This window comes from Poecilia reticulata, linkage group LG19 (genome assembly GCF_000633615.1).
Source record: "Poecilia reticulata strain Guanapo linkage group LG19, Guppy_female_1.0+MT, whole genome shotgun sequence".
NCBI classification, from domain to species: Eukaryota; Metazoa; Chordata; class Actinopteri; order Cyprinodontiformes; family Poeciliidae; genus Poecilia; species Poecilia reticulata.
This window is the reverse complement of record NC_024349.1, coordinates 726,287-737,586: the sequence shown is the minus strand read 5'-3', so window position 1 is coordinate 737,586 and position 11,300 is coordinate 726,287. Positions and strand designations below refer to the sequence as shown.

The following is an 11,300-nucleotide window of genomic DNA, read 5'->3' as shown; positions in this document are numbered from 1 at the left end:
GAAAACACACAGTAATGGCTTCCGGCCCGGGAAGCGGCTGGGCCGCCGCCGTTCTGATGACGGTTCTCTGAGAGCTCGTCATGCTGGACTCGCCGGCTTCCTGCCAGCCGCCGCTTCTCCTTTTGTTGGCGGTGAAAAGAGTTTGATAAGCAGGGCAGCCGAGTCCGGCCGCGCCGCGCCGGGGGGGCGGAGCCAGACGGAGGCGGTTAAATTTAACCGGCGGCGCCACAAAGCCGCTGTGATTGATTGGATGGCGCTAGGAGACGGCCGCCGTTCAGACCAAACGTTCATCTGCCGAACACACACGCCGCTTCCCGCTCTGCAGTTTCCGCATTTCTGCTTGTGAGGGACGAGTTTCCCTTCAGTTCGTGATCCGATCCTCACCGGTGGATGCAGGAAGTTTGACCTGCAGATTGAGAAATGTGGCAAATCTTTCCACTCGATTAATCGTCAGAATGGCTAAAATAATCATGACTTTGCAGCCCGGCAGTGCAGACGTTGGGAAATCCCTGATCTTAAAGTCGAGCGATTCCGTTTAGTTTTTATTTTCTGTTTGCAAAAAGAAGCACAATGTGAAATGAAACCACACCAAACGGATGAAACCATGTGTTTGTCGCTCCTGGTGTGAATTCACCCTGGAGATCAGCTGTGGGCGACCGCACCGGCAGATCATCCATCCATCCATCCATCCATCCATCTTCTTTCACCCTGGTCCCTCAGTGGGGTCAGGAGGTGCTGGTGCTCATCTCCAGCTAACGTTCCGGGCGAGAGGCGGGTCACCTGGACAGGTCGCCAGTCTGTCGCAGGGCAACACAGAGACACACAACCACACACACACTCACACCTAGGGGCAATTTAGAGAGACCAATTAACCTGACAGTCATGATTCTGGACTGTGGGAGGAAACCGGAGTACCTGGAGAAAACCCACCATGCACAGGGAGAACATGGAGACTCCATGCAGACCAGGGCCGGACACGTGTCCGTGTCCTGCTCCCACATTTACGTTTCGCCTCAGATAATCGGGACTTCGGAGCCACCAGCCGTTTCCTGGGCTTCACCTGCTGCTGCTGGGAAAACATGAACCTCTGAGCAACTTTCAGCACTTTATTTGTTCCCGGCACACAAAGAGGCGCTTTTCCGCCTGTGGATCGTTCACCAAATATTCAACAAAGAAAGTAAAAAAATCAACATTCATCAAGCAGAACCTGATCAATAAAACACATTTATCTCAGCAGAAACAACTTTTCTTCTCACCATGACAGTCAGCTGGACGGAGAATCTGGGGCGATTAGCACTGGAGCTGGAAAACATTTTGAATAAAAAAAGAAAAATGAAGTGTCTAAACAAAACTGTCCTTCAAAAACGGCTAGTTGCTGCTTCTACCATAGAAATGAACTCGTTTCAACGGCCTGGTCTCAGACTGGAAACCTGATTCAGTCTGTGTGGGAGAAGATGAGGGATTTTAAACGTTTGTTTGTTTACAGCTTTCTGAGACTTTCCTGTGTTTGTTCAGGGAGAACGAAGTCCTGAAGGTCCAGCTGAAGAAGTATGTCGGCGCCGTTCAGATGCTCAAGAGAGAAGGGAGCCAAGACAACGACGGTAAGACGCTTTCTACTCCTCCTTCCTCCACGTCTCCCCGACCAGAAATCAGATGTTTGGTCGGGTTCGCTTACTGAAAATCCCACAGATACAAACGCAGAATAAATGAACTTTCAACTCATCAGTTCAGTCAGAGGATTTTCAATAATCCGTTTGTGAAGCTACACTGTCAAAAATGAATATTTAGTTTGACGCTAAATATTTACCTCGGAGCAAAACATTTGGTTAAAATGTTAATTCACTTTCTGATAACCAAAAGTGGACTACCAAAGTAAAAGCCTGGTCTTCAAAACCTCTTCATTAACTCCTGCTTTAAATTGCTGAACATTTGGTTATCTTAGCTAGCTCAGCGCTAACTAAGCTAATTATTTGGCTATCCTAGCACTAACTAAGCTAATTACTTAGCTAGCTCAGCACTAACTAATCTAATTATTTAGCTAGCTCAGCGCTAACTAAGCTAATTACTTAGCTAGCTCAACACTAACTAAGNGCTAGCTCAGCGCTAACTAAGCTAATTACTTAGCTAGCTCAACACTAACTAAGCTAATTATTTAGTTAGCTCAGCGCTAACTAAGTTAATTACTTCGCTAGCTCAGCGCTAACTAAGCTAACTATTTAGCTATGTGAGGTAAATATTTAGTTTGGAGCTGCATATTTACCTGTTCAGCTGAATATTTACCTGTACAGGTAAATATTCAGCTAAATGGCTCCAATCAAAATGTTTAGCTAGCTCATAGTTAATTATTTAGTTTTAAACATTAAAGTTGAAACTTTGACATTAATAAATGGTGAAAACGCGACAGTTTTCCCTCTTTTGGCCAAACATCTGAAGTTATTCTGCGCAGCAGTAATTCCTCTCAGCCTGACGGCCGTCGGCCTTGAAGTGCCGCTCAGATTCGACTTTGTGTCTGCGTTGCCGGGGGACAGAAACGCTGCTCCGTGTGAAGAGCAGTAAGATAAGCCGCTGCTTTTAAAGGGGGGAAATAAAACGAACACGGCAGATTACAACGGGACACATAATAGTTAATTGCATTTTGGGGGAGCGAAGGGAGAGCGGTTATCGCCGTCGCTTCAAGGGTTTATGTGTTTGTGAGCTGCTTTTTTTTGTCTGTTTTTGTGAAAGCGCAGTAATGAGCTCTGCAGACCTTTGTCATGTTAATGTGTTTTTTATGTCTATAAATCCTTCTATTATTGCGCCGCAATATCAGCTGCCGACAAATTTCCAAAAGAAATATTGGCTTTGGTCACTGGTGTTGTTTTTCACCTGGTTAATGGAGTTTCTGTCGGAGGGAAACGGCTCAGCCTGGAAAACTCTGGAAATGTTTTTATAAACATTAAAGAAACGGTTCTGGATTTTTGATTTGGTCGGGTCTCTGAGGGGAACCAACCTTTCTGTCCAGCCCCAGTAAAGTCCAGTAAAGATGTTTTCTTTGGGTTTAAATTATGGATATTTTGGTGAACTTTCTTCTCTACTGTCAGTCTGTGTTTCACACAGGAAGGTTATTGTTGGTGCACCGCCTCCAGCCTCCACTTCCTGCAGCTTCTCTGCAAAAATAGAAAAGAAAAATGAATCCTAATGTCGGAGTCCACATCTCTAACGAAGCTCCTGAAACTGGGAAAAGACGAACTCGGCTCCAAGAACCTGAAGGAAAGATTAAAAACGGCAAATATATTCATTGTTCAGCTCACACGGCTGTTTATTCAATCATTTAGCAGCAGAAATGGGTTTTAAATTGAACTGTTGCTCATTTTGTCAATAGGTTTTGATTAAAAAAGGCCTCGTAATTGAAATTATTTTAACTTTTTAATCTGTTCCCACCGGTAATAAAATGAATTTGAGCCATTTTTTTATCCAGGCATCTTTATATTAAAAAACACAAAATCATATTTTTTTGTCTAGTTTCTGGTGAAACAGCCTCAGTACTGCTTTAAAAGGAAAAAAATCAACTTACAGGGATTTGAGTGATCAATTCTCTAATATTGATAGAAAATATTCTCACTTATAACAAAACATTTTCATGTTATAAGTGAAATAATCAGTTAAGTTTCATGTTTTCTATCAATATTATGGACATAAACAAACAAACAAACAAAAACTAACTTGTAATTTAGTTTTGTTGTATTTCTGGGGCTGCACAGTGGTGCAGTGGGTAGAGCTGTCGCCTTGCAGCACGAAGGTTCTGGGTTCGATTCCCGGTCTTTCTGCATGGAGTSTCCATGTTCTCCCTGTGCATGGTGGGTTTTCTCCGGGTTCTCCGGTTTCCTCCCACAGTCCAGAAACATGACTGTCAGGTTAATTGGTCTGTCTAAATTGTCCCTAGGTGTGAATGTGTGTGTGCATGGTTGTGTGTCCTGCGACAGACATGTGACCCGTCCAGGTGACCCGCCTCTCGCCCGGAACGTTGGCTGGAGAGGCAGCAGCTCCTCCCGACCCACTGGGGGTCCAGGGTGTAAAGACGATGGATGGATGTATTTCTGGTGAACTAAGATATTTGCACTAAAAACTAAACAAACTCTCCGTAGTATTTAATGTTTCTGCAGTGCAGAACCAGAACCTCCTGTGTGTCCCGTTGGACCCGGGACGGTTTGGTGAGGATCAGGGGCGATCGGACTGGAACCAGTAAAAACCAGTGGGACCTGCGTGGATCTGTGGTTTGTTCTGGTTTTCCTCTGTCGTAACGTCTCTCCACTCCTCAGCGATTCCTGCTGATGATGGGCCTCTGTGCTTTGATGCTGACGCCACGCCGTGTGTGTGTGTGAGCGTGTGCGTGTGTGTGTGTGTGTGTGTGTGTGTGTGAGCAGACATCATCCTCTGTGCGATCGGAGCCTTTCTGCTGCAGATGCGATCGCTGCTCAGGCCAGTCAGCCGCTCAGACGGCTCTCTGCTCCCTTCGCTCCCAGAACGGACATAATTCCTGTTCCTGTGTGACAGGAAGTCTCTGCGTCTCTTAAAGCAGCTGCTCTGCTGACTGTGACTCGTATTCCTGTGTGAACGTCGGCGTGGGAGCTGCACGTGTCGCGCTGCAGAGATTTCATGACGTCTCCATTCGCTGCTCTGTGACTTCAAGCATTTTTGTTTTGGCACAATGTTTAGAAAATCAATCAGGTTTATTTGTGTGGCTCATTTCACAAACTGAGAGCTTTACATCATAAAAACACCAAACGATAGAAACAGAAAACCAGAAAAACCAGTAAACCTCATATTTTCACCAGAATGTTGATCAAAGTTTCATTAATGGTTCAAAATCGGCTCTAATACGGATTTTAGTCTGGAATTAAAGGAGCTCAGTGAAATCAGTAAAAACCTGGAAAATCAGTAAAAACCTGGAAAATCAGTAAAAACCTGGAAAATCAGTAAAAACCTGGAAAATCAGTAAAAACCTGGAAAATCAGTAAAAACCTGGAAATATGTCAAACGTGCGACAGATTAAAGTGTAGGATTATAAATGCCTCGATGTTCAGCAGGTCTGAATTCGTCCACAGGAAGAGACGGAGCAAAGTGGGCCTAGCCCCGCCCCCCGAGGCGCAGCTCCTCCCACACTCTGCTCCTCCAGACTAGCCAGCAGCAATTAGCAACCAGCCGAGCTCGTTATAGGAGCTGCTGCTCAGAGCAACGCTGGTAAAAACGTTAAAGGGTTAAAGAGGAGCCAAGTTGGGACGACTTCCTGGAGGCGGAGCTTCAGGAAGGGGAGGAGCTTCTTAAAGGGACAGAGGCTGAACTTCAAAGTATTAAATCAGGTCATATTTGATATTTTTAGTATTTTTGTAACTGAAGGTAACATAGTTACTTGATTCTGCCATAAAATGTAAATATGTGCCTGGAAAACACAGAACAGTGTTAAAGTTATTTGTGCTGGTTGTTTTATGGGACTCTGCATGGACATTAGCATTTTTTTCTTAATCTGTCATATTTATGGCAATGTGTTTTAATAGAAGCTCGACCGGAAGTGGGGCAGTGAATGACCCGGGAATCGAACCTCGTGCCGCCGCGTTGGCCTCTGAATGTGCTGCACTAGAGGCAAAATTAAACTAAAGTAAAACTGCAGTTTGAAACGTTTAGTTTTCCTTCTGCGCCTCAGACTGAGCTGCTGTCGGGCCGTCACATGAAATAAAGACGCTAAAGTTTCATAGTTGGAAAGTTGACGGCCTCTGAAGGCGCTAACCGTGTTTGGCCCGTAAACGGCCGCCGCCCCCCGCGCGCGCCTGCCGCCCCCCGCGCGCGCCCGCCCTGTGGACAGAGTCGTATTCATCAGCAGAGAGGAGATGGATGACACGGCCGTTTAAAAGCAATAAGCTGGCTCTGTGCTGCCTCTGGCCTAATGAGTGGATGAGTAACTTATTCATCACACAGCGGTTATTGCCGCGCTGCGCGCTCCGCCTCGGCCCGAACGGCACCGGCGGCTGTCAGCTGCTCCTCAGCGCCGCTCTGCTGTCGGGGGTCAGCGTGGAGGAGGAACTCATCAGCGGGTTGGGAGGTTAATATGCAGCTAATGTGTGCAGGCATGTTGGCGGCTTCTGGGCAAATCTGCAGACGCGCACATTTACACGACACGCTGAGGCTCCGGCCCCCTAGAGGCGGCGTGGGGGAGCTGCAGCCGGCCTAAATTAAAAATGAGCGACAGTCCGAAGTCATTTACGGCCCGGTCCATGTGCACTGCAAAAACACAAAGTCTCACCATCTTTTACCCGAATTATTCCTTGATATGGATGGAAAAAGTCAGATTATTTCATTATAAGACATTTTTCCATGTTAGAAATAAAATAATCTGCCAGAGGAACTGCTAATGTTTCGTCAATATTAATGAATTATTGACTTTAGCTCCTGTTTCTTGCTGAAGATTTGCTTTAAGTTTCTTTGGTCTTAATTGAGATATTTGCTCTATAAATTAGTTTTTACAGTGTGAATGGAGCCTAAATGACGGCAGGAATCAGAAAACGAGGAGCATCGTCTGGTCGTTCAGGTCGGACTGCAGCAGAACCGACATCTTTACCGACCCATAGGTTGTGTGTGTGTGTGTGTGTGTGTGTGTGTGTGTGTGTGTGTGTGTGTGTGTGTGTGCGCGCGCGGCATATGGCAGTTAATTCCTCAGACTCTGTTTACTCACCTGGCAGCAGAGAGGTGATGACACCTATTGTTTGCTACAGGTGGGAGCAGGTGGTCGCTGTGTGTGTGTTTCTGAACGGTGCGTCCAGGTGGGCGCCGTGACGGAGCTCATCACCTGGACGGGCCGGTGTTAATGAACATTTTAATGGCTCCGTCCGGCTCCAGAACGTTTTCACCACATGAAGCTGGAAAACAACACGGATGTTTTCCAGCTTTTTATTCACCACATTTAAAATCCAACATTAATGAGATTTGTGTCCAGTTCCTGAACAGCTGAACTTCTAAACACATTTTTGTTCTTTTCAGCTTACAATAATTTACACATTAGCTTTGTTTCATAATCTGTTAAATATAGAAGGTAAAAAGATGTTTCTAGGCCTGTCGCGATAAACGATAAATCAATTAATCGCACGATAAATTAAACGTATCGACCTCATTTTAATTATCGGTTTATCGTCTCTTCCTGCCATTTTTATTACTGTTGATGACGCTGAATGAAAAAGGCTCCAGTCCACTGACCCTCCCTCCCTCATTTCCTTAGTCTAATGTCCAGATCACACGACACGAGCTGTCGGCCCGTTTTCAAACCTGAGAGACACATTAGCCAACAGAAATCCCAGGTGTAACGGATCGATCGGGTTCGATCGGGTTCGATCAGGTTCATCGTGCCGTGTGGTGTCCAGCCACATGGGCACAAAATAATGGCTCCAAGTCCAGTTAACTAATTTAAATCAGGCATTAATCAATGCTTCACTAGAATCTACCTGTGATGCAGGTGGCTCAGCGTAAAGTCCTGACTGAATGAAAATCATTATAATTTATTTATGTCACGTTAACGAAGAACAGCTGAAAACTTACCGGGTTCATCAACTGCGGTACCAATTTGGCTCCAACTCCTCTCCTGGTCATTTCTATATTCTTTGCACGAAACATTAAATAAACATTAATGTTGTTTCCACATATCATCTCCGATGTCCGCTGGACTTCGTGTTGCGCCGTGTCAGCTGTTTGGGATTCCCCTCCGTAATTTCCCCTCAGAAAGCAGGAGAAGAATCCGCGCTTTCTGATTGGCTGCCTGTCACATTCAGCTTTAAGCTCCCAGTCGGGGAAAAACCCTGATTTAGATCGGAGCGGGAACGACGATCTGCCGTAACCCCCCACACACTGCAGGAGGATCGGTTACGAATCACCAGCGAGAATCTTGGATGGGCCAACGATCCAAGATCGTCATGAGGAGAAAATAGGGGTAAAAAAATGGTGCAGTATGAATTATTGCTTTAGGTAGTGGGATGTGCCCAGATTATCTAAATCTAGTGATTACTGAAGGGCAATATAATATACAGACTTTATAATCTGCACTGTTTTGGTTGAATGCAGTATTTATTTCCACTTTGGCTTCATGTTGTTTAGTTTTTATTCAAGTACGTTTTTTGTTAATGGAGACTGAGAATCCATTAACACTGGAGCTGATTCAGTTTATCAGTTCCAGTGTTATGTGTTCGTTTGAAAATAAAGTGTATCAGGAAATCACATGTTATTATTAGTCATTTCCATTAAATCAGTGTCAAAAGGTCTTGAAACAATATTATCGTTTATCGCAATAATTTTTTAGACAATTAATCGTCCAGCAAAATTTGTTATCTTGACAGGCCCACATGTTTCCCGTGTTTATGAAAATATATTTTTTCTTCATATTAGAGGCTGATAGATTCTGGAAAAATTATAAGCAGGATTATTATCACCGGTATTAAAATCAGGAACATTTAAAGAAAGAAAATTTTCTGTTCTGCTGGAAAATGACAGAAACACAGATATTAAAAAAAAGAATGTTTTTGTAAATATGCAATATAAATATATACAGATATATTTTCTTGTTTAAAATATATAAAAGCTTTCAGGTCTTTCCTTCGACGACGTGACGAAGCGGTGAGCCACAAACGTCCAGCTGGTTCTTTAAAGTGCAGAATTTGTCTGTAAATTCGCTCAATTTATTTAAACGAATAAATTAAGTAAAATTTTGTTCGTTTAATTTAAAGCTGCAGTAACTTTTCTAAATGTTTTCTAGCATATTTGTTGAAAATGTTCGACGGTTTATGAGACGGATTATCGAGCTGATCTGCTCTCTCTTGGTGCCAACTATACAACCAATCAGAGGCAGGAGGCGGGGCTTAGCGCTGTCAATCACCACTCCCCCTTTTCTCTGCTACGCTGCAGCTAGCATAGCCTGTCATGAATGCTAAGGATAGTTAGCATAGCCATCGATCACAGCAGATAAACAGTTTTCCTGTAATAAGTTGTTTCTCTGCCATTAGTACATTTAGCAGCGAGTACATGAGTTGATTGACAGCTCGAAGCCCTGCCTCCTGGTTCTGATTGGTTGTTTTTGGTCGTTAGCCGTTCATTTCTTCAGGCCGGAGATGGAGCAGATTGATATTTTCGCAGATTTTCTGTCACAACATGGAGACGGATTTAATAAATACTTAGAGATGTTTTCCGTTCTGAAAGTTAAAAACGGCGGTTCAACGCCTGACGCCTCCTCTCAGAATCCACGCCGAGGACCTTACAGGCTTCGTGTGAAATTTAGGGAGGTGTTTATTAAAACCAGCTGATTAGTTTCCTGCCACAGCGACACACTGAGCTGATAATGAAACGGTTCGGAGCATCTGCTGATCCGCTGCAGCACGAAATCTGAACCGTTGTTCCGGAAACGCGACCGAGGAGCCGCAGCACCAGAGATCATCCTCAGGCGAGAGAGAGCAACACAGTATTTGGTCAAGAAGTCGACTAGTTCTGAGTAACTGATCAAATTATCAATCATTTAATATTTAAAAGTTACAGAAGGAGCAAGGAATAAAATTCAGTGGAGATTTTGGCATTTTAAAGAGCAAAATGACAGAAATTTATACAAATAGCAAAAACAAAAAGCTTCCAAATCAGTTTCCTTCAATAACAAACCAACAAACACCAACAGTGTGTCTGGTGACTCGGTAACTAGTTCCTACCCACCTCTGCACTGCGGCTGAGTTTATTACAGAGCAAAGAAGCTGAAATGAGATTACAAATATTCAGAGTTTTGCTGGCGGCGCTTGTGTTTATCTGGGAAATTTAGATTTCAAACATTAGAGCGTCGCTGCAAAGCATGAAAAATACGATAAAAACTCAAAGTACGAGGCGATAATCCATTTATTGAAGCCCTGATTTCTCACAAAATGTTTGTTTTGTTGTGAGAACCTAAAATGAAAACGCAGCGTTTTGGTTGGCCGGCAAGTAAAACCTGAACATTGAAAAAAACAACAAATAAAAGTAAAATCTGGGTCCAGAGGAGAGGAACTCCTCACAGAGAGAGAAACGAGGATTTAACGGGAGGATCTGAACCAAAGGAACGATGAGCATTTATCCTGAGGAGGCGATTGGTGGTTAGCATAACCAGATGGTTAGCATTAGCGCTAACCAGACGGTTAGCATAATAAGATGTTAGCATTAGTGATAACCAGATGGTTAACATTAGCGTTAAGAAGAGGGTTAGCATAATCAGATGGTTGTGCTAACCAGAGGGTTAGCATTAGCGCTAAGCAGATGGTTAGCATAACCAGATGGTTAGCATAACCAGATGGTTAGCATTAGCGCTAACAGATGGTTAGCATTAGCGCTAACCAGACGGTTAGCATAATCAAATGGTTAGCATTAGTGATAACCAGATGGTTAGCATTAGCACTAAGCAGATGGTTAGCATAATCAGATGGTTAGCATTAGCGCTAACCAGACGGTTAGCATAACCAGATGGTTAGCATTAGCGCTAACCAGATGGTTAGCATAACCAGATGGTTAGCATAACCAGATGGTTAGCATTAGCGCTAACCAGACGGTTAGCATAACCAGATGGTTAGCATAACCAGACGGTTAGCATAACCAGATGGTTAGCATAACCAGATGTTAGCATTAGCGCTAACCAGACGGTTAGCAGGATCGATGCACGTTTATTTCTACTGTAAAATATTCAGCTGTTTTCAGTTGTATAGACCTGAAACTGAACGTGGAAAGAAGATGAAATACTTTAAATTCACATGTTGTATATCTATAAACCTGGTTTTATGTTTTAAAACAGATGATTTCAGGTGCTGAAATTACTGCAAACAACTGTGTGGATAGTTGGAGAAATAGATCCTGCATTTCAAGCTGATGGCCTGTTTTTGTCCCGTCCAGAGCCGTTTCCATGGCAAACAGTGATGTTTGATTACTGGCTCTGCAAAGGTCAGCAGCACAGCGCTCTGGCGGATCCGAGCGGCCCGACCCAGAAGGAGCCCCGATGTGAACCTGCCGTCGGTTCAGGAAGCGCCGCGTTGTGCAGAGCGGTTTCTCTCAGCGTCTGCTCTGACTGATGCGTCTCGCCTTGATTAGGAGGTTTATTTTTCCTTTCTGGGCCACTGCTGGGATTTGGATATGAATATTTAGAGGCTTACTCAGATAACTATCCACGCTTGTTTGGAGGCTTTTCATTGGAAACCCAGCGGGGTCTTTGAGTCGCAGAGCGAGAGAGAGAGAGAGAGAGAGAGAGAGAGAGAGAGAGAGAGAGAGAGAGAGAGAGAGAGAGAGAG

At 44.2% G+C, this 11,300-nt stretch overlaps 1 protein-coding gene across 1 annotated transcript in view; it reads left to right on the top strand.

Moving 5' to 3' along the window:
• Positions 1-11,300, top strand: part of snx29 (sorting nexin 29) — a 109,310-nt gene that overhangs the window by 29,966 nt on the left and 68,044 nt on the right. Inside the window, exon 11 of the mRNA XM_017310678.1 lies at positions 1,516-1,601. Coding sequence (XP_017166167.1) covers positions 1,516-1,601 — 86 coding nt within the window. The remainder of the gene's footprint in view (positions 1-1,515; positions 1,602-11,300) is intronic.